Source organism: Sus scrofa, chromosome 14, assembly GCF_000003025.6.
Source record: "Sus scrofa isolate TJ Tabasco breed Duroc chromosome 14, Sscrofa11.1, whole genome shotgun sequence".
NCBI lineage: Eukaryota > Metazoa > Chordata > Mammalia > Artiodactyla > Suidae > Sus > Sus scrofa.
The window spans coordinates 57,441,629-57,468,823 of NC_010456.5; the positions used below are offsets into that span (position 1 = coordinate 57,441,629).

General features: G+C 43.5%; 1 protein-coding gene across 1 annotated transcript in view; it reads right to left on the bottom strand.

Annotated features, from left to right (window-relative positions):
* The window catches only part of MAP3K21 (mitogen-activated protein kinase kinase kinase 21), a 57,065-nt gene that overhangs the window by 16,725 nt on the left and 13,145 nt on the right, over positions 1 to 27,195 (bottom strand). Inside the window, exons 2-5 of the mRNA XM_001928214.4 lie at positions 21,736 to 21,916; positions 13,614 to 13,762; positions 12,341 to 12,516; positions 4,294 to 4,534 (exon numbers count right to left, since the gene is read on the bottom strand). Of these exons, the coding sequence (XP_001928249.1) occupies positions 4,294 to 4,534; positions 12,341 to 12,516; positions 13,614 to 13,762; positions 21,736 to 21,916 (747 nt within the window). The remainder of the gene's footprint in view (positions 1 to 4,293; positions 4,535 to 12,340; positions 12,517 to 13,613; positions 13,763 to 21,735; positions 21,917 to 27,195) is intronic.

A 27,195-nucleotide genomic window follows, 5' to 3' on the forward strand; every position in this document is an offset into this window, starting at 1 on the left:
AGGAACCAAATTTCTTCGCAGGTGCTCCCTGCTTGTTCTTTTGCTTCTCCTCATATTTGGTAAATTCCCGCTTCCTTCAAGTTTCAATTTAAATGTTACTCCCTGAGGAAGCTCCTTAGACCAGGAGACATCTCCCTGCTAATCACTGTAGTCACAGTAGCAAATAATTATGGCAAAAAAATAAGCATTTACTTAAGTATCATCTTAATGATGTCATACACGGCCAGCTCTTTATGGGCGGAGCTGTCAGTTACCATCACCAGGACATCCCCTCCAAACAGGCACAGGGCTGCACCCAGGAAAAGATGTCTAGTAATAAACCTGTGCTGAATGAATGTCTTCTATGCTGCAGATAAGTAACATGAGGGCATAGATTATGTTTATTTCATCGTAACCCCTGGTCCTTGGCACATGGTTGGTCCTCAAGGGGAGGACCAACCCCTTTCATTCATTTGTTGAATGAAAAAAGTGTCCAAGATTTGGCAATGGTGCTTCAAGTTAACTGCTGAGAAACAGACAGCAGGTGAAGGGTGGTTTGGAAGACAGAGCAAATGGAAATAAAGTGCCAGAAGGGGGGCCTCGTCTGCCTGCCGTGTAAGGAAGGCAGGAAGATGTGACCGGGCAGAGCAGTTTAAGTAAAGGAAAGAATGAATGCAAGAAAGCAGTTCATCAGGACAGATGATTGACTGAACCGGGGGGAGGGGAAAGGAAAAGAAAGCAATAGTCTTATCCAGAGATAAGAAAATTTTTTTTTCTTTTTAGGGCAACACCTGCGGCATATGGAAGTTCCCAAGCTAAGGGTGGAATCGGAGCTACGGCTGCCGGTCTATGTCATGACCACAGCAAACCAGATCCAAGCTATGTCTGTGACCTATACCACAGCTCACAGGCAACATCGGATCCTTAACCCACTGAGCAAGGCCAGGGATTGAACCCTCATCCTCATGGATGCTATTCGGGTTCTTAATCTGCTGAGCTGCAACAGGAACTCCAGAAATCAGGACTGGAGCAATTCATTTAGACTGAAGTGCTTAAAGGTTCAACTGGGCCTGTGATTTGTCCCTTACACTGCAGAAGCACATTCTCCATGAGGTTTGTTTTTTTGGGGGGGGCGGGGGGCGGCTGTGCCGGTGGCATGTGAAGTTCCCGGTCCAGGGATCGAACCTGCACCACAGCAGCGATCATGCGGATCCTTAACCTGGTGAGCCACCATCTCCGAGTTCTGACAGCAGGAGGAGCCTCCAGTCCAGAGCAGAAGGCAGGCGTGCTCTTGTGGGCCTCAGAATTAGAACACGGAACCAAGCCTCTGCATCTGGGTAGCAGATCCCGGGAACAAACGACGGGAGAAGAGACACCAGGGAGCCGTCAGGGAACCATCAGGAAAGGTTGTGGGCAGGACACGTCTCAGAGACATAAGACTAGATTTTAACAAGACGTATGATTCAGAGTGAGTCTGGTCTTCCGAAAAACATCTAAATACTTTCACTTGGGGTGGGGGAGGGCACTACTTAAGCATAAATAAAATAGTCTTTATTATAAACCTCCTTGTCCCTATAAAACAGGGAAAGATTAATTCTGTCTCAGTTATACATTTAGGAAAACTCAGGCTGAACTGACAGAACACTGTAAATCAATTATACTTTAATAAAAAATTGTTTTTTAAAAAAGGAAATCTTAGGCTGAATTGTTAAGGGGCCCTGGCTGAGGTCCAGCTTTTCATTGGCTAGAATTCTTCTCAAGGTATTTGCCTGTGGCCGGTTATCATGTGGTCCACAGGCTGCTGAGTACAACCTGAGCTTGTATCTTCACCTCAATATTTCTGTTTCATTCAGGACACTGATGCGACTCAGCAGTAGTCATCATTTTCAGGCTGAAAGGCAGTGTTCTCTAGAGTCCTCACAGGGCTCCCTCACCCCCACAAACACACACTCGCTCACACTCCAGCACTTGGGAAGTGGCTGAAGTTAGCACACCCCTTCTCTGGAGACACGCCGACTCCTGAAAGCTTCAAAACCTCTCTGTCCTGTTTCCTGTGTTCTAAAAACACAACTTTCATTCCAGATAAACCTAATACAGAGGGAGTGATGTCAAGGGGAAGCAATATAAAAGTATCTGCCACGATCATTCTTTCCCTTCCTACAAACTCCAAGAAATGCCAAGAATGCACAAAGTATAATTTACCAAATCGCAGATTACTCCACCTCATTTGATAAGCATTTATCTTCTCTATGTGGTAACACAGCAGGGCTGCTGGCAGAAATAATTACATTTGAGTTTTCTAGCAGCAAGTCACCATAGCTACGAAGAGCCAGAAGTTAAAAGCTCACATCAATGATTCTGAAGGGCAATATTATAATAATTTGATAATTACTCACATGCAATAACATTTTTGAAAGACCTGCAGGCATAAACGTTAAGGGCTAATTTGTAGGTGTCTCAAAGGTTTCTGAGAAATTCTTTAAGCTAGTTATACAGAGAAGAAGCCTGCAAAAGGGGTTTGGTCATTTGGTGTCCTGGAAGGAATGGGTCACCCCGCTTCAATCCACCACCTCTCAGCCATTTCTTCCTTGATGACGTACCATTAAATAGTACAAAAATCTGGTAACACAAAGAATTCTCTAATAGATGATAATATCGGAATCAGCTAACTCCCCTGACCTTAACATACACATAATTACTTTCTCTTCAGAGCAAAATTCCTGAAGGAGAAAAATAATTATTTTTATAGTTATCATTCTTTTCTTTGGCTCTGTGTATGTGTGTCCTGCTTTGGGATACTGTGCAAGACTGTGTGTGTGGGGGATGTATGTGTATGTATGTGTGTGTAAAAGTGTAAGGGTGTGTGCATATATTTGCATATGCATGTGTATGTGTGAGTGTGCTAGCATGCACTGTGTGTGTGTGTGTGTGTGTGTGTGTGTGTGTGTGTGTGTGTGGTTGGGGGGGTGGAGAGTTGGGTGATTCTAATGAGAAAGAGTTTCCATAGTAGTACCTCCTGTATCACCACAGTACAGCGTCCTCTTCTTGACAGGAGAGGGAACTGCCACCCTGAATTGCAGAGATGCCATTTCATTCCTTCAAAATGGATTAGGATTACAGTAGTAGATTTTTTTGGGGGGGGTTTGTTTTAACTAGAATCTTTTATGAAGTGGCACAAGGTAGATAAATGTAACACTAAAATAACCCCTCTAGTCTCTGAAAGAGAAAAATAATACAATTCGGGAATAATATAACCTTAGCAAGAACAGTGGCATATATTCAGTGCAAGGCATTTGCTAAGTCACCTTTGAGAAGCAGCACCTCAGGAATGCTGAGGTATTTTATTTAATCACTCTCCCATGAAGATGAAAGAATCGCTGGAATGATTTGTTTCTCCCAAGTTTATTTTTCCATCAGTTTCTAATTAGCTCCCCCTCCAAAGTTTCCCAAGGGAATCAATGAACATTAATTATGGTAACATGGTGACAACACAGACAGAGGAACGCTGGTATTGGGACCAGAGGAGCAAACTCACACCAAGGGCCTCCTGGAACTTTTCTGTCCTCTAGACTGGAGAGTAGAAGCCTCATCATAAAGAAAAGAGACTGTTTTAAATTATATCTGACATGAGACATCCCAGGCAGTGGTCCTTCCACTTCCACTCTGGCTAAAAGCAAACATTAGAAGAGAACGAAGAAAAGTTCCTTTTTTGTTCCCAGAGAGGTCAAAGGTAAAATGAATGAGGACCCACAGTCTGTTTTCACCTCATCAAACCACATCATCAGTAACGGGGACCATGCACACTCCTGATCGCCCCATACCAGCAATTTTCTGATCAGCTGAGGACCTGGGCAGTAACCTAGTGTCACAGTATGCAGCAAGGCTTCCAGGATTTTTACAAGACAGTTTATACATACTTTACATAAAACAAAACTGTTGTCGCTGTAATTTAATTTATAGCTCCTTGTAGAAGCCATAAACTTAGTGACGAAACAGCGACCTTCTGCTCTGGATGTTCACCATGTGGTGGAAGGCAGGTTCAGTGCAATCAGCTAAGGAGGAGTTTCTGCTTCGTTTTCAAAAGGCGTAAATCAATGACTCCATTACGAGAGAGGACACTTGGGGTAGATGTGACACACCCCTACGGGGTTTATAAGAAAACGCGTGAGGTCATCATGCTACGGCCTCAGGCTGAAGCAAGAGGTGAAGATAACCACGCAGCGCTTGACAATTCCACTCCCCAGGCCTGAGGAGACGGCGACGCAGGTGGGAGGGGAGCACACAGGTCTCAGGAAGCCTGGGGACGGGACGTACCTGAAGGTAAACTGATTCGATGCCCATCTTTGAGCTTTAAGCGGCTTCTCTTGAATTTGCCCTTCCTCTTCTTGACGTTGGGCTTCTCCTGGTTCAGCTGGAAGATGAGGATGTTAAGCTCGCGCTCCAGCACGTCGATCTCCCGCTCGGCCAGCTGCTGCTCCCGCCGCCTGAGCAGCTCCTCCTGTGACTTCTGCTGCAGGGCGGCCCTCATCAGCTCCTCCTCTCGGGACCGCAGCTCCTGCACAGGGGACAGGCCGGTCACCTCGGGCTGTCACGCGCCCCTGAAGCTCCACCACCGTTCTCCCAAGACCCCCCCTCTGCAGCTGAGACAAGCTAGACCTGAAGACTCACATCAGGCCTGGCCACAGGCTCCAACAGGCTCTTCTACTGTTATCACAAAAGAGACATCGCACTTTTTTAGACCCAATTGTAACATCTCTCTCTCTTCACCTCTGGCTTCTATAACCACCTGACACATAAAACATATATCAACACACAGCAACAAAGTACCGATATGAAGGACGCATTTAAAATTAAAGCCAAAGGTGGAGTTCCCGTCATGGCTCAGTGGTTAACAAATCCGACTAGGAACCATGAGGTTGTGGGTTCCATCCCTGACCTTGCTCAGTGGGTTAAGGCTCTGGCGTTGCCGTGAGCTGTGGTGTAGGTTGCAGATGCGGCTCGGATCCTATGTTGCTGTGGCGCTGTGGCTTGGGTCACTGCTATGGCTGGGGTTTGATCCCTGGCCTGGGAACTTCTGCATGCTGTGGGTGCAGCATCCCCCTCCCCCGCCCCAAATTAAATTAAAGCCAAAAGGGAAAGCTTGCCTAATTAAAGGGTAATTCTGCTAGTCCCCAAAGACTGCAGCAGTTCTGACTGCTTTGCTTAGGGACTTCCTTAGGGTATTTAAGAATTTGCTTAAAGAATTAAAACATCTTGGCAGAGAGATTAAAGTGAAAAACAAAGTGACTATGGCAAGAGTCAGGTGAAAGCTCATCAGAAATGAAAATGCAACATTTCTAAAACTATAAGCCAATGGGAAAGATACTCAGTACACAAAGAACTTTTCAGGATCCCACAGGTAGATGGAAACTGTCACTTTATGTACAGATGTCATGAATTAGCTAATAAAATCCCTCTGTCCTAATACTTACTAAAAGGTAACTTCCTCTTGGTTTTGGTTTTAGAATTACTGAACTTGCAAGAAACAAAAAGCTGTGAAGAATACTTTTATTCCTATTAGAGAAAAATTGTGCAATAGTAAAGCTGAGAATTCCAAAGTTTTTAATCTACATTCCCAATTCTGCCAAGTGTCCTGTTCTTTTTTTTTTGTTTTTAAAGAGCCGAACATGCAGCATGTTCCCAGGCTATGGGTCAAATCGGAACTGCAGCTGCTGGTCTACTCGACAGCCACAGCAACTCGGGATCTGAGCCATGTCTGCAACCTACACCATATCTCATGGCAATGCCGGCTCCTTAACCACTGAGTAAGGCCAGGGATCAAACCCACATCCTCATGCAGGTTCTGATCCGTAACCCACTGAGCCCCAACGGGAGCTCCCCAAATGTCCTGTTCTTTTCCAGAGACATAAATATTCCTTTCAGTCTGAGCAACTTTCTCTCCTAGGGCACTCTGCTGCTAAATCAAGCATTCAGATAGAAAGCGAGGTGTTTGCAAACTTTTATTTGCACTGCTCCAGACAAACTTAATCTCAGAATATCCTACTGCCAAAAACTTTCTGAGAAGCCCCACCTTCTCAGGTGGAGCTCTGAGCTGTGAACTTTGAGGGCACCGCGTGAACACGTCACACTTGCGGCAGGCAGGTCGAGTTTTACAGGGGGTGAAGAGACACTGTCAGATGGAGGCCTGTGGAAGGAAGGAGAGCTGAGGCACTCAGGCTACTCATCCCTTGACTTTGTACAGATGGGCTCGAGGAGCAATCGGAGGCCATCCGTCTGGGTGGTGACCACCAAGCAAGAGAGATGCAAACACATGAAAATATCAAGAAGAGGAGGGGAGAGCTCGAAAAATAATGGTTGTCTATTCAGGTCAAACTAATTATGAACTTGAGGTAATCCTACCAAAGTGGATGGAAATTCACCTTTGAAACAGTCCTTACATTTACTTTCTTTTTTTTGTCTTTTTGTCTTTTTTTTTTTAGGGCCGCATCTTTGGCCTATGGAAGTTCCCAGGCTAAGGGTCTAATCAGGTCTGTAGCCGCCCGCCTATGCCACAGCCACAGCCATAGCAACCCCGGATCCGAGCCATGTCTGCGACCTACACCACAGCTCATGGCAACGCCAGATCCTTAACCCACTGAGCGAGGCCAGGGATCAAACCTGCATCCTCATGGTTCCTAGTCAGATTTGTTTCCACTGCGCCACGATGGGAACTCCATACCTTACATTTACTTTTTATAAACAAACTTCATACAGGAAATTGCAGTAGAAATGATTTATTTCAGAGCAATTGATATTCAAATCCCTTCTGCTAATAGGTATCAGCTGATTTTTATACAGGAGACCAGTATTTCTTCATTCATTGTGCCAGACATAAATTACTATTTATGACTTGAAAAAAGAAAGAAAAAATTAAAAATCCGGGAATCTATTATTTAACTGGAGGCTTTCTCCAACCAGTTTGTCCAAATTGAAGCTTTTACTAGAGTGTATCTGGGGACAGAAGATCATTTCCAGTCACCTCCTAATTTCTAACTCATTACTGTCTGCCCTTCTGTTAAGATATTACTTTTCAGTGGTGTTGATAACAATCCAATTAGCTTCCGTGGAATGAAATGGCATGAGGAAGAGATAAAGGCAGCAAATTCAATTAGGCTTTTTGTGTTACCTCGACAGTAATTGAATAAGAAACCGTTTTAAAATTCCTGGTCCCAAACTAAAATGTGAACCCCCTTGCAATGACTTTACAAATTAAAAAAAAAAAATTCACTTGCCTAAGACTTCATAAGAGGAAAAAAATAAAAGATCAAAGAGAAAGCAGTCAAAGTACTCTTCCTTCTGAATGAATTTTAAAACGTTCAAAAGTAAAAGAAAAAAAAACGTCTAGGGTATTAGAACCCCTTTGAAATTATGAAGGACACCAAAAATTCTTTTGGTTGCTGAGATTACTAAGCTGTACTATTTGTTTAATTGCTTGGCACAGGCCATTCTAGTAATGGAAAATCCAAATTCTTGGCAGTAGATGTTAATCATTAACAGCGGCATGCCTTCGTATAGAGATTCAAAGGCAGGTGCATGCACCCAGCACACCAAGTCAGACACACGGAGATAAGAAGCCAGGAATTTGGGGAGGAACCAGTATCTACAGAGGCCACAGTTTACTGACCAACACAGAGCCCAGCCAAGTCACTGACCGTGAATTCCACATCTGACGCCTCCTACCTTAAGCAATCAGTGAACAAGAAAGGGAGATAGAGCACGTATACTGTGCTTTTGACTCCATCAAAAAAAGATGCAATTAGAAACCTTTGAGAAAAAAAAATTGTAAAAAAATTTAATTGTAAATCAAAGGCTCACAAGATTCCATAAATGCTGTATTTCAAGGAGTACTGCTGAGCAACCATATTAAAAAGCCAAAGTAAAGATACCAATATGGATATCTCGAAAATGAATCCAAAGAACAACAAAGAAGCTACTAACGACACCTCAAATTGGAGAAAGAACAGACATCAATTCTTTTTTTTTTTTTTTTTGGTCTTTTTAGGGCCACACTTGTGGCATATGGAGGTTCCCAGGCTAGGGGTTGAATCAGAGCTATAGCTGCCAGCCTACACTACAGCCACAGCAATGCCAGTTCTGAGCCATGTCTGTAACCTACACCACAGCTCATGGCAATGCCAGATCCTTAACACACTGAGTGAGGCCAGGGATCGAATCCGAGTCCTCATGGATACTAGTCGGGTTTGTTAACCACTGAGCTACAATGGGAACTCCCCAGACATCCATCCTTAAAGCATGCTTTTTTGATTTTTATACCACATATAATAAGAATTAACTTACTAGAATGTATATAGATGTATAACTGAAGCGCTTTGCTGTACAACAGAAATCAATACAACCTTGTAAATCAGCTATACTTCAATTTAAAAAAAAAAGCATTAGGGAGTTCTCATTATGGCTCAGCAGGTTCAGAAACCACCTAGTATCCATGAGGATGCGGGTTTGATCCCTGGCCTTGCCCAGTGGGTTAAGGATCCAGTGTTGCCGAACATTGTGGTGTAGCACTCAAATGTGGCTCTGAATCTGTCAGTGCTGTGGCTGTGGTGTAGGCCTGCAGCTGCAGCTACAATTCAACCCCCAGTTTGGAAACTTTCATATGCTGCAGGCACAGCCGTAAAAAAAGAAAAAAGAAAAAGAAGTAAATAAAAGAGTTTAAAATAATAATAGTTGGAGTTCCCGTCGTGGCGCAGTGGTTAACGAATCCGACTAGGAACCACGAGGTTGCGGGTTCGGTCCCTGCCCTTGCTCAGTGGGTTAACGATCCGGCGTTGCCGTGAGCTGTGGTGTAGGTTGCAGACGCGGCTCGGATCCTGCGTTGCTGTGGCTCTGGCGTAGGCCGGTGCTACAGCTCCGATTCGACCCCAGCCTGGGAACCTCCATATGCCGAGGGAGCGGCCCAAGAAATAGCAACAACAACAACAACAAAAAGACAAAAAGACAAAATAAATAAATAAATAAATAAATAAAATAATAATAGTTAGTTACTGACAGCATCGCTTCCAAATTTTAAATTCTGTGATTTCAAGTTTTATTTTTTCTCTGAATCCTCTCCCGCTCCTCAAAGCATTCATTACTTTTGCTATTAAACATCTAATTTTAGAGTTCCTGAAAACAATTTGGGGAAGTGTTAATTCTGCATTGCTGTGGCTATGGCGTAGGTCGGCAGCTGCAGCTTTGATTTGACCCCTAGCCTGGGAACTTCCATATGCTGTGGGTGCAGCCCTAAAAAGCAAGAATAAATACATAAATAAAAAGGAAAGCTGTCTAGGCTCCCACACAGCTTCCCCTGCTACCTGCCTGCACTCCTGAGCTGGGGTGGGGGTGTTGGTGAGGGGGTTGGGAGGGGGAGTCCACTGTGCCCCTGCACAGCTCCAAGACAGACCAGATTTTTGCCCCTGGAGCATTGACCTGAGAGGTCCTGCTTCTGAATTCTGAAATCCCCCCAAAACATAAGTCCTCCCTCACCTACTGGGACACTCCTCTAGCATCTGAGGACAGCCCTGCACTCTCACCTCTTCCTGTTCATTTCTTCTGTCTGTTCAGATGTCCAGGCCCTGCTCTGCCTTCCCGAATACCCACCGCCAGAAGCTCTTTCAAGCGTGGTGCCCACACTCGAAGGCCACGCTAGATGTGATGTGAACAGAGTCAAATGGGATCATTAGTGGGGCCAGGGTCTGAGGCCTTCGTCAGTTCTGAATGTTTAAACTCACACATACTGAAAAAAAATCTAAGGAAGAGGGTGAGTATAGACCTATAAGTCTACTATTTGACAAAATGACTTACGAAAAAAAAAAAAAAAAAAGGAGTTCCTGCTGTGGCACAGCACAGCTGCAGTTCAGATTTGATCTTCTATACGCCATGGGTGCAGCCACAGGGGGAAAAAAAAGGATTTTAGCAGCTCACATATTTCTCTCTAATCTTGAAATAACTTTAACTATTTAAATTATGAAATATTTAAAATACACTACAGTTAGAGAGAATAGCAAATACCCACACACTTACCATCAATATTTAATAGATGCTAATTTTTACCACATCTGTTTCAGATCTGTTAAAACCTTTTTATATCCTTCTCCTGGATATACTTCCAGTCTTTTTATACAACTGAATAGTACTGTTTCGTGTGGTTTTATAAATTTACACAAAGTAGCTATCCTTCTGTTACTGCTCTTTCTGTCCAATATTATGTTTGAGATTCATTCAACCCAAAACCTCAGGGATACTAGTTGGGTTTGTTACTGCTGAGCCACAATGGGAATTCCCTGTGTTAGGTTCTTAATCCACTGAGACACAACAGGAACTCCACAACATTGTATTTTAGCCCAGACATGTATTGCATATACGAGAGAAACATTCAACCTATTGAACAATTACACACCTCAGACAACAAGAATAAAACCTGACACATCAAAATGCTCAAGTACTACAAAAGTATCTTCTAAAAACTAGAAGTTCCCATTGTGGCACAGCGGAAATGAATTCGACTGGGAACCATGAGGCTGCAGGTTCAATGCCTGGCCTCACTCAGTGGGTTAAAGATCCGGTGTTTCTGTGAGCTGTGGTGTAGGTCGCAGGCACAGCTAGGATCCAGTGTTGCTGTGGCTCTGGTGTAGGCCAGTGGCGACAGCTCCGATTGGACTCCTAGCCTGGGAACCTCCATATGCTGTGGGTATGGCCCTAAAAAAGCCAAAAAAAAAAAAAATTCCAAAGCCAAACTGCAACTGGAGTACAGAACCATGCCTTGGACTTGGGGATCTTAGTGACTGCTGATGGTCAGTTGTCGCCAGTCACAGGAGCTCATGCTAAAGGTCCGGGCCTTTCCGATTAGGGGTGATTCTGCCTCACACTTTTATGTGGTAACATAAGTGGAGCTTCGGCACTTAAAATACATTGGAGTTCCCCTTGTGGCTCAGTGGTTAATGAATCCGACCAGGAACCATAGGGTTGTGGGTTCCATCTGTGGCTTTGCTCAGTGGGTTGAGGATTCTGGCATTGCCGTGAGCTGTGGTGTAGGTTGCAGACGTGGCTCAGATCCTGCGTTGCTGTGGCTCTGGCATAGGCTGGCAGCTACAGCTCCGATTCGACCCCGAGCCTGGGAACTTCCATATGCCGCGGGAGCGGCCCAAGAAATGGCAAAAAGACACACAAAAAACAAAAACAAAAACAGCACTTAAAATACATAAACGAACCAGAGCTTCACTCATCACGTTAAAAATTTCAAAAACTACACAAGTCCCTTGTTTCTCTAAGAAAGCAATGCTGTGGAGATAAAGGAGGGGAGGGGAGAGGGGATTAGGGTTAAAAAAAAAAAAAGCTTTAAGGACATAACTGAAAACACACAGCCCTTGTTTAGATTCGGATCGGCACCAGCCAACTCTAAGAAGGCATTTTTGAGGCAAACTGTGACATTTGAGTATGAAGGAGTATATATTATCAAGGAATTAGTGTTATTTACTTATTTATTTATTTATTGTCTTTTTGTCTTTTCTAGGGCCACACCCGCAGCATATGAAGGTTCCCAGGCTAGGGGTCAAATCAGAGCTGTACTCATTGGCCTGCACCACAGCCACAGCAATGCTGCCGACCTACACCACAATTCACGGCAACGCTGGATCCTTGACCCACTGAGTGGGGCCAGGGATCGAACCCGCAACCTCATGGTTCCTAGTCGAATTCGTTAAACACTGAGCATGATGGGAACTCCTAGTGTTATTTTTTTAAAGATAATGATGGCAAGAAAGATATTTTTAAAATTCTTTTCAGTTAGTGATGCATATTGAAACATTTAAAAGAAAAATAACAGGAGGCTAGGTTTTAACTTAAAATACTGACCCAGTTAAAAAAATGATAATGGGAAAAAGAAATGAATAAAATGACAAAACACCAACAATTATTGAAGCTGGTTAATGCATACAAAAGGTTTAGTGTCCCATTCTCTCCCTTTAAAAAAAATTTTTTTTACATTTGAAAAGTCCTCCAATTAAAAGGGTGTTTCTTTGCCAATTACACATTTTGAGTACCATTCTGTTTGGTTTTTAGGGGTTTTTTTGGCCACAACCATAGCACGTGGAAGTTCCTCAGCCAGGGACTGAACCCATGCCACAGCAGCAACCAAGACACTGTAGCGACAACATTGGATCCTTAACCCACCGAGCTACAGGGAACTCCGTTCTGTTTGAACTAGAAAGAAACCATAAGTGCTGATGTCTGAAAATATTTTTTAAGATTGCAAACAGTGGTTCTTGACTCACATCTTCCATAATCTTCCATAACTGCATATTGTGCAATTAATTCACAGGCTCACCTTCTCCTTTGTTCTCAACTCATCAAACATCTGTTGAATTTCCAGCTTCCAGTCATCTTGCATGGAATGAAAAGATTCTTGAGGCATTTCAGTCTTAACCGCCCTTTCGATAGCAGTCAACTGTTCAAGGATTGAGGCAAATGATGGCCGTACATGAGGGTCCTGCTGCCAGCAGTCTAAAAAGAACAAGAACCACAGTAACTTCCTTTCTCAGCACAGGTCATTATCAGCCCATATCGACAGTGTCTGCTGAAGGTTTAAAAAAATCAACTTTCAAAAATGATTTTGAAAATTCTCTTTTACACTGTGTCCATGTCAGTAGCCTGTATAATAATGACTGTTATGTAAGGTTCTGTGGCCTGTATTATTGGACATTAATGTGTGGACGTGTGCTTTTCCTTCCTTCGCACGAACTGTTTCCCCGAAGCTGGCCTGGCCAGATGACTTACAGAGTTCTATTACTCAACCCAAGAAAACCCAAGACTCTAAGATGTTATAATCACAAGAGAGACTCTACTCTTGTAGAACAGTCTAATACGTCAGGGAACCTACTGCTTACGAAAAGAGTTAATTCTTAAAAGAGAAAGATCAAAAGAGATAAGATCGTGGCCAAACACGCTAATTAAGACGGTGAAACCTCATCAGGTAGAATGAACAAAAGCACACATGGAGCCGATTCAATGCTGTTGTTGAATTCTACTAGTGTACTGATGAAAAGTTTATTTTGTGTGAATGACAAAACATTAAACTGAATCTATTTTTTTAAACTGAATCTTTTTTTTTTTAAAGATTAAACTGAATTATACTGTATTCAGTTTAATCTGTTAAACTGAATCTTTTTTATTATGGAGGTTCCCAGGCTAGGGGTCTAACCAGAGCTGTAGCCACCGGCCTACCCCAGAACCACAGCAACTCAGGATCCAAGCCTCATCTTCGATCTACACCACAGCTCCTGGCAATGCCAGATCCTTAATCCACTGAGCAAGGCCAGGGATTGAACCCGAAACCTCATGGCTCCTAGTCAGATTCCTTAACCACTGAGCCATGACGGGAACTCCAAACTGAATCTTTTTAAAGTGACTTAGTTCATCAAAACTTTGCCTGGCATCTTAGATCAAAGACATGGTTTCTAGTTCTTAAACGAGTATAATTATTTAAAGTTGTCTGAAAATCAGAATCACAGAAATTACCCCTTTGATTAAAGAAATATAGGTGTTCTAACGAGTGATTCCCCTCACCCCCACAGACGCACAAAACAGAGATGCCCAAATACCTTTCATGAGCTTGGCAAAGGGCTCAGGGCAGGTGGATGGAATGGGCAGAGTGAGCTTGTTGACTGCGACCCCATAGGCCACAGCGAGGCCATCAATTCCACGATAGGGGACCTCGCCCGTGAGCAGTTCCCACAGCAGCACCCCATAGCTGGAAGGCAAAGTTTTCAGAAAGTGAGATGGGCTCTTTTCCTTATGACACCATCGGTGGAAGAAACATATCAGCACCTTCCTCCAGCTCCCAGTAAGAATCTCCTCTCCCAGCAAAGCCCACATGGGGGCCCCTTATTCCAGAGTGTGGGCGTAGGCTCCTCTGTTAACACTGCAAACACTTGCAAACGCACTCCTTCCCAGGAATCAGCGACATGTCCACTAAAGCAACTAAAACTACTTAAGGAATAGGAACTCTTAGGAGCAGCATCCAGACCAGCCACAGTCACAGCACTGTGGCTGCTCTGGCGTTTATCCTTCCATCTCATTCTTCCCACACCTGGTTGAAACCTCTTGCAGGTCGGTCACCAGGACACCACAGAGTCTAGCCCCACACTGCAACCACAGGGCTGGAATTAGATCACGCTATTTTAAAATTGTTTTTTGAAGTTCTTTCTCTTTCTGCCTCTCTCCTTCTATGTTCCGAAATGTGTGACTTGTGTTTCCACGCAGTGACCAGTGGTAATGGACAAAGATGTGGTGTGGTAGCCCCTGTCCTGCTGGGGGGACGTAAGGCCTCTTTTCTATAATGAAGGAAGGTGAAGTGAAATGAGGAGAAAAAAAAAAAAAAAAAAACAGAAGTGCAGCTGCCAATCTCTGCAAAGAATCAGCAGGTGTGACACAGGTTCATGGCCACTTCCATTCAAGGGCAAGTGCAATTACACACAAGAATGAGAAAACACAGTAGAAGGATTGCCACTGAGGCTGGAGGACCACATTTTACTACACACCCATACCACAGATGCTCAAGTACCAAGTTCAAGGCAGTACAGAGGAGCAGAGAAATAGGCCGTGTACATGATATAAATTTATTCTCTTCTACAAAACCAGTCAGAACCTTAGTATCCTTTCATCTTCCAAACATAGAGGGCATTCAAATATCTTTTGTCCATACACAAAACATCAGGTACTCCTAACACTCACTTGACTTTAAAACATCTACACATATAAGGAACTGTCATACTTGCTTTATTTTTAAATTCTATTAACATAACTAGTATGGTCCCATTTACTTTCCTAATCTTTTAAAACTTCATTAGCTTTAAGTTTAAGAAAAAAGTCTGAAATCTAAAGAAGTAACTTAAGTCTCACTTCTTCTTTCTGCTGCTTATACACAATATTTGAGCATAGTTTTATTATTTTTTTAAATTTTCTGTCTTTTTAGTGTCGCACCCATGGCATATGGAGGTTCCCAGGCTAGGGGTCGAGTCGGAGCTGTGGCTGCCAGCCTACGCCACAGCCACAGCAACGCCAGATCTGAGCTGCCTCTGTGACCTACACCACAGCTCAAGGCAACGCCAGATCCTTAACCAACTGAGCAAGGTCAGGGATCGAACCTGCATCCTCAGGGTTACTAGTCGGGTTTGTTAACCACTGAGCCATGATGGGAACTCCGAGCATGCTTCTAAAGACAGCAGACAGAAGGCAGCAAAATATGCCTAAAAAACGGCAAAACAGCTCAGAATAACACCCCCCAAATCATTGAAGTGTGCTCTGGAATTGATTTCTGGGTCTCATTTGATCATCTCCTCATCTAGGAGATGTGTGTGTTGGGGTGGAGGGGGGTCACAGCATCACAAGCACTGCAAGCCCTCTGTGAAGGAGACCTGGCCTGTACAGAGGCCCAGCCTGGACCTGGTCACTTCATTTACAGACCTCTGCACGGTGCCCACTGCACTCTGGACTACAAACTGAAAATGTGCAGAAAAGGAAGGCAGAAACAACAGAACGTTCCCATGCAAAGGGGCCCAGGGGTCCTCTAGCTGATGTTCCAATGGCCTCCAAGCAGAGCCCTTTCAGTCCTGAGGCCCCTAAGTCTGGGACTCCTTCTCCAGCAGGAGGAGTGAGAGGCCCCATTGAAAGACAACTGTATTTGGAGGCGGCAGACCTTGGGTGGGGCTCTGGGGCTTGGAAGCTAGGCCTCCACTCAGACGGCCTTTAAGCTATAATAAATCTTCTATAAATATCAGTAGTATCTGCTCTGCCATTGCAAAGCATTGTTTTACATATTTTTTAAGAAGTATAAATACTGTAGTATTTATACTATACTGTAAATTATGTACTGCTATAATTGTTAGCAATTAAGCTAACCAGTATTTTTCAAAGGCTATCTGCCTAGTTTCTTGAAAATTATCTACATTATGATGCATTGGCAGAGACACATTCTTAATTTCAAGAATAAGTAAATTTAACTCAGAGATCAATCAACAAAAGTCACCTCAGTGCAGGGCCCTCCTAAATTCTTAGAATAACTGAAAACTGTCTAAACTCAAAGACCCTGCTGTTCCCATTAGCAAATTACAAAGTTAAAACAAACAGGAACAAAGTAACTTTGCCTCTTGGAAGTTTCAGAGAACGAATAATTCAAATAGGTTATTATTCCAGAGTGAAGTATTCTGGTAAAAAGCGAGGTGCGGAAAAACAAAAACAAAAAAAAACCTCTTTCGATGGGACAATTTCTAAAGTGTAAAGCATGATTTTCTGCTCTCTGCATCTGGGTGGGATATAGTATAAAAACCCTCTCATGTGAACCCAAGTAGCCTCATGGTTCAGGGCTGTGGTAGCTGGAACACAGCTCGTCTGCCGGGAACCAGAGTCGGCTCCTCATGGGTTTTACAACCCTGAGGAAATGTCCTAACCTCTCAGCACCTCGGGTACCTGCTCTGTGAAACTGGAATGATCACAGGAGATGCTGTGAGGGTCTAATGATGACACCTGTCAAAGTGAGACCTTGTTGCAGAATAACTAGTGAGGAGGGTGAAGGACCAAATACGTGAGCACATATACCAGCTTGCAGCACCACAGACGAGAGCAAGCTTTCTTGAATGAAGTTATTTTTACGGGAATATTATCAAGGGAGAGTCTAAAGCCAAGGTCTGTGCAGCTCAGAGGCATGGCCCTCCCTGCCCACAGGCCTAGGGTCCCGGTGGGCTGTGTTACATGCGTGCATTCTGCACGTGCCTACTCTGGAGGTCGCTAGTTCCAGTTCTTCTCACAGCCTTCTGGTGCTTGCTTTTGCACCTGTCACCTCCTTTGTTTTCAGTTGCCATTTTTTTTAAACCAGCTTAGCATCCCTCTCCCCTCTTCTGAGGAAGGGCTTCTACTGAAAATCAGACAAGTGAGCTTGTAAAAGTGAGACATGGAGATGAGCAGTTTTTTTTTTTTTTTTTGTCTTTTTTGCTATTTCTTGGGCCTGTCCCACAGCATATGGAGGTTCCCAGGCTAGGGGTTGAATTGAAGCTGTAGCCATCGGCCTACGCCAGAGCCACAGCAACGCGGGATCCAAGCCGCGTCGGCAACCTACACCACAGCTCATGGCAATGCCGGATCCTTAAGCCACTGAGCAAGGCCAGGGATTGAACCCACAACCTCATGGTTCCTAGTCGGATTCGTTAACCACTGAGCCACGACGGGAACTCCCTAGATGAGCAGATTTTGAGAGAAGACCTCTCCATGAACATCTGGACTTCAAGACCCATGTTCTGGCTGGTTTTAGAAACCTTCTTTCCCTTACTTCGTTTTGTCTGTTTTTCTTTTCAGGGCCGCACCTGCAGCATAGGAAAGTTTCCAGGCTATCACTTGTGACGGAACATGATGGAGGATGGTGTGGGGGGAGAACTGTATACGTATATATGACTGGGTCATTTTGCTGTACAGTAGGAACTGGCGGAACACAGTAAATCAACTATAATGGAAAAAACTAAAATCATAAAAGAAAAAAGAAAAAACAAACAACAACAACAAAAACCAAGAATAGAATGACATGATAAATGAAGAGCCAAAGAAAGAAAAAAAAAAAAGAAAGCTTCCAGGCTAGGGGTTGAATCAGAGCTACAGCTGCTGGCCTATACCACAGCCACAGCAACAGTGGATCCTTAACCCACTGAGCGAGGCCAGGGATCAAACCTGCATCCTCATGGATACTACTTGGGTTTGTTACTGCTGAGCCACAACGGGAACTCCCTTCTGCTTACTTCTTGATTCTCTTTGATATTTATAGTAGATGAGGTTGCTATGAAGCATTTATAAAGATTGTCCAGCATTTGTATAGTTTATAATTACATATTTGATTAAAATGGGCATATATAACAAAATAGTCTTAAATAATTACTCTGAATGTAAAATTGATTTATGATATATTTTACTAGTTTTCAGAGTACTGAAGTATAATTTCTTAAAATAATCACATATTTCCCTGAAGTATTTTGGCACTGTATGGTCAGGAAATTATTGTGATTAAGTCAAGGGAAACACCCCTAATGTTTTATAAAGACACATGTGCACAGGCTTCACCAGGAGAGTCTCATTCATTAAATAAGGGGTAAGGTGCATGCTTTTGAGTTTTTCAAAATGGCCCTAAAACATTAAAAAACCACGGCACAGGTGATAAATTTCTTAGAAGTTCTAAGTGTAACAATTAAGTGATATTTTAAATGCCAAGGATAAGCTTCACATATAAAGGAATTTCTTGGAACTTATATTAACGGAGGCTCTGCCACCAGATGTGTGAGTCAGAGAGAGCTGCTGCTGTGCACCCACTAATTTAATTAAAGGAAGATAACAACCTTCGTCCGTCACGGATGTGGGAGTCAGAGGGATCTGGGTTCAAAGGGCAGTTATGTCACTTATCAGATATGGCCTCTTCGCAAGTGGCATTTCCTCTCTGAACGCTAGTTTTTTCTTACGTTAAGAAAATAAAAACTAGAATTTTAACCACAATAAGACACTCTTTCACAATGACTAGGATGGCTCAGATAAAAACAAGTGTTGGCAAGGATGCGGGGAAATCAGAAGCCTGTGTTTATACGCTGCTGGTGGGAATGTGAATGGGTGGAAGACAGTCTGGCAGTTCCTCAAATGATTAACCATCGAATTACCGTGTGGCCCAGCAATTGCACTCCTGGGTGGACACCCAAGAGAGCTGAAGACTTAGAGCCTCACAGTAACTTTTTCATAAATGTTCACAGCAGCATTATCCAGGGTTAGCCAAAAAGTGGAAACAACCCAAATGCCATCAACTGATAAACAGATAAATAAAATGTGGTGTTATTCAACCAATAGAATATTATTCAACAATAAATAAGAATGAAATTCTGACACATTCTATGATATGAACATTGAAAACATGCTACTTGAAAAACACTAGCCACAGAGGACTACGTATGATGTGACATCACTTATGTGAAATGTCCAGAATAAGCAAATCTAAAGATATAAAATGTAGATTAGCGACTGCCTTGGGTTGGGAGGGATGGAGTGTTGGGGGGTGATGGCTAGGGTTCTTTTTAGGATTATGAAAATGTTCTAAATTGACCATGGTGATGAATGTACACAGGTCTATTTTTTTACATATATAATGACTTTTACTTTTTTCCATTATAGCTGGTTTACAGTGTTCTGCCAATTTTCTGTTGTGCAGCTTGGTGACCCAGTGACACATACATGTACAGATTCTTTTTTCTCATATCATCAGGCTCCATCATAAGTGACTAGACATAGTTCCCAGGGCTACACAGCAGGATCTCACTGCTTATCCATTCCAAAGGCAATAGTTTGCATCTGTTAACCCCAGGCTCCCCATCCATCCCACTCCCTCCCCCTTAGCAACCACAAGTCTCTTCTCCAAGTCATGATTTTCTTTTCTGTGGAAAGGTTCATTTGTGCCATATATTAGATTCCAGATATAAGTGATATCACATGGTATTTGTCTTTCTCTTTCTGACTTACTTCACTCAGTATAAGAGTCTCTAGTTCCATCCATGTTGCTGCAAATGGCATTATCTTGTTCTTTTTTATGGCTGAGTAGTATTCCAATGTATATAGTCTCTAGTTCCATCCATGTTGCTGCAAATGGCATTATCTTGTTCTTTTTTATGGCTGAGTAGTATTCCAATGTATATACATACCACATCTTCCTAATCCAATCATCTGTCAATGGACATTTGGGACGTTTCCATGTCTTGGCTATTGCGAATAGTGCGGGTGCATGTGTCTTTTTCAAGGAAAGTCGCAGGTCTATTAATATGCTAAAAGCCAATGAACTCTACGGTTTAAAGGGGTGACCTGTATGATGTGTGAATTATATCTCAATAAAGCTGTTAAAAAAACAGCAAGGGAAAAAACCTGGAATTTTGTACTAGTCACACAGCTTTTTATGAGCATTAAATAAAGGCAAGTAAGCCCCTGGTGCATCGTAACTACAACAGAGTGACTTTTCTCTGCTCTCCTCTTTGGACAGTGTCTTCACCCGCTACGAAGACATGGCTGAATGGAAAATTCACGTAAAGCAGGGATTCTGTTTCACCTCTCCATCCTCAAGCCAGAAGCTTTAATCTTTAGATGATGCAAACTGTAAAATGAAGGAGCTGATCTAAATTTTTTTTCTCAAACTCTTTCCATGCTCATATTCTGTCTGGGGGGTCATGAGGAACCAAAATTTTGCTTAAAGTGAAATTTACAGTTATTCACTGGCAGGTCTTACAAAATGGCGAGGCCAGGGATCGAACCCGCAACCTCATGGTTCCTAGTCGGATTCATTTCCGCTGCACCATGACAAGAACTGCACAAAATGACATTACTGTGAACCTGAATTATAACCAGGTTTAGTCAAACCTCAGATTTAACAAGATTCTCCTATCAAATGGAAGTCATATGACAATAAAAATCTCAAGTTACCCATTCCATTGTGTTTAAAACTATCCTTTTTTTTTTTTTTTCCTTTTTTCTTTTTAGGGCTGCTCCTGTGGCATATGGAAGTTCCCAGGCTAGGGGCTGAATCAGAGCTGCAGCTGTCAGCCTACACCACAGCCACAGCAATGCAGGATTCCAGCCATATCTTCGACCTGCACTGCAACTTGCAGCAACACTAGATCCTTAACCCACTGAGGGAGGCAAGGGATCGAACCCACAACACTATGGATACTAGTCGGGTTCTTAACCCACTGAGCCACAACAGGAACTGGGATCACAACTACCTTGATCAAAGCCATAAAGCCTCTCCCAAAAGGTCCATACAGATCTTCCTCAATTGACAATGGGGTTACATCTGTATAAATCCATTGTTAAGTTAGAAACATCTTAAGCTGAAAATGCATTTAATACTCCTAACCTCCCAAAGCTTAGCTCAGCCTTGCTTAAAAGTGCCCCGAACACTCACATTAGCCTGTGGATGGGTAAAATCACCTAACACAAAGTCTATGGTATAATAAAGTGTTGGCCAGCTCCTATAGGTGATCGCATACTGTACCCAAAGAGAAAAACAGAGTGGCTGTCGGGTCCACAATGGTCGTAAGTGTGTGGGCTGTTTTCCCTGGTGATCCCAAGGCTGATAGGGAGCTGCAGCCACTGCCTCTGCCCAGCCTCACGAGAGAGGGTCGGACCACAAATCAAACAGCCTGGGGAAGATCAAAAAGCCAAGTCCCAAGTATGGTTTCTACAGAAGGCATATGGCTTTTGCATCATTGTCCAGTCAAAAAACTGTTAAGGTAAGCCATCCCCAATGGGGACCATCTGCACTACTCTTTATGCCCAGAGTTACTGAATACTTTGGGACTCCTTTAAAGGAAGCATTGATGGAGTCCCCGTTGTGGTGCAGCAGAAATGAATCCTACTAGTATCCATGAGAATATGGGTTTGATCCCTGGCCTCACTCAGTGGGTGGGGGATCCGATTTTGCTGTGAGCTGTGGGGTAGGTCACAGACATGGCTCAGATTCCAAGTTGCTGTGGCTGTGGCGTAGGCCAGCAGCTGCAGCTCTGATTTGACCCCTAGCCTGGGAACTTCCATATGCCTCAAGTGTGACTCTAAAAAGTAAAATAAATAAATGAATGAATAAATAAATAAGTATAAAATAAATACATAAAGGAAGCACAGCAACCAGTTTCTGCAGAAGCAACATGCATGGTGCCCCCTCACCTCCAGATGTCGCTTCCCTTGGAAAACAAAGAAGATTTGATGACTTCCGGGGCCATCCAGGCATACGTGCCCGCCGCGCTCATTCTGGTGGTCCGGTGCCATTCTCTTGCTAAGCCAAAGTCTGTGATCTTCAACGTTTTATTGCAGAAGTCATCATGCTCGATCTTCTCCAGTAGCAAAACTAAAGAAAAATCAAAGGTGGACAATTTTAGATTTTTTTTTTTTGGATACAATTTTTCTTTGGCATTTAAAATACAACCTGCCCTGCCGTTGGCAGAGAACTGAGAAGGAACCTGAATTTTACCATTGATCTGACATGCTTTTCATAACAACCTTTGGTGGCTCATTTGGGCCTGAAGTTACAAGCTTAAAAAAAAAAAAATCCCACAGACATAATACGGCTTAGCACTCTTTATGAAGGTTTCTCTTTATGAGAAAGTAAATGATTTCCAGGGGCAAGAAACGTTTACTAAGATATCAGAGGTAGAATCAGAAGCCTGTAAAAGTTTACCCTGTAGGAAAAAAATATTGTTTTCTTCTAAGAAACTAGATCTTCATCTAAATGCAGAGTCTCTTCTACAGAATATATTAAAGAATATTGCGAATGTATGGCATATGACCATAAATCATTATTATCAAACATTATCTTAAATTAGCAAAGTGTTTGTACATATTTTAACTCATACAGATATTTTATGGGATATGATTGCTTTATGGAAGATCAAAAACCAGCGAACAGTAGAAACTTCAGAGAAACATTATCCAGATGCTGGAATTCGCCCAATCCCACCCCCAACAACTACAGGATGGACAAGAGGGGCTTTGGGGAGGCAGCTCAGGCCAGGGCTGCCCCAGCTCTCAGGCAGCAGGTGCTAAAACAACCGCGCTTCCCCTGGGGGCACCCACCCACCTGCCCTTCCCAGCACCCTGGGTTCCGCTCTCCCCTGGTTGATTTCCTTGCCTGCAACCATGCACAAGCATTCCCTTGGTTTTCCATGAAGTCCCACGTGCTAGGAGGGAATGGTTTAAACCTACTGCTTTTTCTAACTTATCTCATCACTCACTCCTTCCTTAAAACCCCGCCTTCCAGGAGTTCCCGTCCTGGCGCAGTGGTTAACGAATCGGACTAGGAACCATGAGGTCTCGGGTTCAGTCCCTGCCCTTGCTCAGTGGGTTAACGATCTGGCGTTGCCGTGAGCTGGGGTGTAGGTCGCAGACGCGGCTTGGATCCTGCGTTGCTGTGGCTCTGGCGTAGGACAGTGGCTACAGCTCTGATTCAACCCCTAGCCTGGGAACCTCCATATGCCACGGGAACGGCCCAAAGAAATAGCAAAAAGACAAAAAAAAAAAAAAAAAAAAAAAAAAACCCCGCCTTCCAACCTACAGTCCAGTTGTTCCTCTTCAATGCCCTGCACCATCTTTATCATCGTTCTCACTGGACAGGAGGCGACCCCTCACTCCCCTCTCTAACCCACCACCACGCATAGCAGATCCCTCTTCCTAAGCCATGCAACCTTCCCTTCCCTTTTAAGGCTGTCATGAACAAACATTGACAATGACAAGGGTGAATCTCAAAACCATTACGCAGGTTACATACTACAATTCCCTAGGACATCTGAAAGAAGAGGGACGGAAGTCAGATCAGCGGGTTGCCAGAGGCTGGAGAAAGGTCTGACTGCAGCTATACAACAGAAGTTTTTCAGTGATGCAAGCTCTCTTTCTTGATGGTGGTGGTGATGGTGGTGGTAATAGGATTATATACATTTGTCAAAACTCATCAAACTGAACACCTTCAGAGGGCGAGGTTAACTGTATGGAAATTATACCTTAATCCATCTGCACTGAAAACATTCCACGGTGCCCCATAACTCAGAGATAATGTCCACACTCCTAAACCTGGGCCATCAGAGTCTGAGATTTGCACAGCAACCCACACCTCCAACTCTGCCTCACTCCTCTGTGGGTGAGCCTCCTCTGCTTCAGCCAAGCTGCCTTTGCCTCTGGCCCAAACTGCTCAGTGACACCTCCACCTTCCAAATACCCCCCAGCCTAGGATGTGCTCCCTCCCCCACACTCACGTGAGCTTGTGTTTCCACGACAGCGCTACACAGCATCAGGTACCCGCACTGTTTTCACCTGTCTCCTCCACTACTGTTAGCACTAAGACAGTGAGAATGTGAGAGAGTGAATGTGAAAGAGTGAGCAAGAGGGAGGGAGAGATGGCGGGGAGGGGAGGACGGTGGTGAGAAGTCACACTGGCACACACACACCTACCATGTGTCGGGTCCGATTCAGCACAGGTGCTTAATGTTTACAGATGAAATGAACAAAACATCCATTCTTTTTTAAAAAAGGATTTTAATTTTTTTCTGTTATAGTTGATTTACCAAAACAGTCCATTCTTAATAGCCAATTCCTAAGTCATGAACAAGTCATCAATAGTCACCATATTCTTTATTCTTTAAAGCACTATTTCACTTAATTCTCATGAAAAATTCCAAGAAATAGGTCTTCATTATCAAAGGATGATTAGTACTGAAAAAATTAAGCAACACTGTGAATCCAATTAAACAGCCACCCAAATTTCAGTTAAAAGGGTATATATGTGTGTCAGGGGAAGGAGTTGTTATCCTAGTTTCACCATGGAAAATAAAAGGATTGTAAATCTATTTTATTCTTTTTTAAACAACATTGTTGCCATTGTTGCAACTATGCACTAACCCTAAGAAGGACAAAAACAAGCAAGCATGGGAGGTTTCTTAGAATAAATTATCCAAACAAAAGTGGAGACTAGTATCAGGCACACTGAGGTTTGATCTGTGGAACGTGACCATAAGGGGTCCACGTTCCCAAATGTTAATTACAGGAGTAACTGGTGATGACTGAACACATTCTGTCAGGTACACCAACAGGCATCTAAATCAGCACAAGGCTCTGGGTGGGTGCCATAATCACCTGTGCTTGATAGATAAGGAAGGGGACACAGAGATGTTGAGTGATCTGCCCAAGGTTACACAGCTAAGGAGCAGCCAGGCTCAAGCAGTCTGACCCTGGGGCTGTGATCCTAACCACTGCCTGCACTGCTCAGCTGACAGCTTTTATTAATTTGTCACAGGGGCTTCCTTTATCCTTTGGAACCTCTCTTTATGAGGTACCTATTCTCCTTTCTGATTCCTCCCATTGGGCAATTATCAAGTGATCTCAGTGGAGGCGCTCTGGCACAGTGTTGGAAGCAGGTGCTCTGGGGCCAGACTGCGTGGTCTGGACTCTGTGCTTCTGCTCCCTTGCCTGGAATGGAAATCATGACAGCACATACATCACGAGGTTGGGGGAGGGGGACACGAGTACAGGTAAACAAGGGCTGAAACAGTAAGCAGTTTGTAAGGATCACACATACTTACACAGGCACACAAGCCCTTTATCTATGGGTTTGAAAGCATTTTTAGCACATCTTCAACATCACTTTTCATGACATCAAGAAATCCTATCACTTTGCAAGGGCTGAATTTTCACTTTGCAATAGATTCACATTCATGGCCTCCATTTAGACAGTCACAGAAGTCAAAGAGTTAACACAACTGGAGAGAACCAACACCAGGTGGAAGCACAAAGGGATACCTGGGTGGGGACTGGTTCTAGAAATCACCAATACTGAATAAATACTGTTGTGCTGTAATAGTCCTTCCGATAAGTGATCTTCTAATTGTAAGATCTGGAGAGAAAGGAGTCCTGCTCTCTCCCTCAATACCCCTCAGGCGGTACCTTGTACATCAAATGGTCAATGGAATCGTTTTTATTAATAATAATTATCACCAGTTCTAATAAGAATATTGCCTACCATTTACTAATCCTCTTCTATATATAGTGTAGCTGCTCATTTAACATCTCAGAGGATCCTCAAACTATTCTGTGAGGTGGAAATCACAATCTCCAGTTTATAGTTCTAGAAATGTTATCCCAGGAGTTCCCTGGTAGTGCAGCGTGTTAAGGATCTGAAGTCGTCACTGCAGCAGCTCAGGTTGCTGTTGTGGTGAGGATTCGATCCCTGGCCTGGGAACTTCCACATGCCATGGGTAAGCCAAAAAAAGAACTGTTATCCCAGATCATATGTCTACAATACAGGGGCCTGGCTTCAGATCCCATGTACATGACTGTATTTTCAGTCTTCTATGTCCCTGATAAAGCTACCAATCACAAAAGGGGGGCAGAACAACCAGAAATTTCATTCTGTTAACTCCTGAAATTTCCTTCCTTCCATGTCAGCTTAAAGTATAATTATTTCTCAGTCCTTATTCCTAGTGAATGTCAAGAAAAATAAATACCTAATCCATTAAAGCCTTATCAAAAATAGATTAATTAGCTACTTCATCAGCTATATGACATTTTTCCCCCTTATAATTTTAATTTCACTTGGGGCCCACAGCATGTGGAAATTCCCGGGCCAGAGATTGAACCCGCACCACAGCAGTCACAATGCCAGGTCCTTAACCTGACTTTGCTGAGCCACTAGGGAATTTATTTTATTTTTTAAATTTGTCTTTTTTTTTTTTTGCCATTTCTTGGGCTGCTCCTGCAGCATATGGAGGTTCCCAGGCTAGGGGATGAATTGGAGCTGTAGCCACCAGCCTACGCCAGAGCCACATCTGCGAGATCCGAGCCGCATCTGCAACCTACACCACAGCTCACAGCAACACCAGATCCTTAACCCACTGAGCAAGACCAGGGATCGAACCCGCAACCTCATGGTTCCTAGTCGGATTCGTTAACCACTGAGCCACGACGGGAACTCCATGGGAACTTACTTTAAACAATAACATCTTTGCCACCAAAAGAGACTCCAAATGAATGACCAAGGAGGCTTGCAGACTTCCACATACATTATCTCCTCATTCTGATAAACATCCAGACAGGAAGGCATGAGGAAGCACTGATTAAGACCATCCCAGATCCCCAGATCCCAAGTAAGACCTGGCAGCCCTTGAGAAGCAAAAAAAAAAAAAAAAAAACTTGAGAAGGGCAACTCTAAAATTAATAAAAACAGAACTCAAACTGAGAACTAAAAACTAAACAATGAAATTTGACTGCATTTCTAAAAAGCTGCCAGGGCAGGATGTAGTAGCAGCAGCCTTTGCATTGACGCCTTGAGAACACCTGCCCCCATCCCAAGTCCAAAGTCTCCACGGACCAAAGTGCCTCCTCGCTTTGAACTAACAGAAAACAAGTTAAAATAACACCGTGAATGTCAAATGTTCAGAGTTCCATGAAAGGCCCATTGTTTGGGATTCTATTTCAGAGGTGTTCAGCAGAATTCCTCAAATTCCTTATCTTTTGGGCAAAGTGACCGAAACCAAAAATAGCCAGTGTCCGGACAGGTAATGTGACCGGGCACCTGGCCAGGTTTCAGCTGAGGACAGAGGCTGGCAGGGCTTCCGTTTCCTGCTCTGACCAGGAAGGGAACCC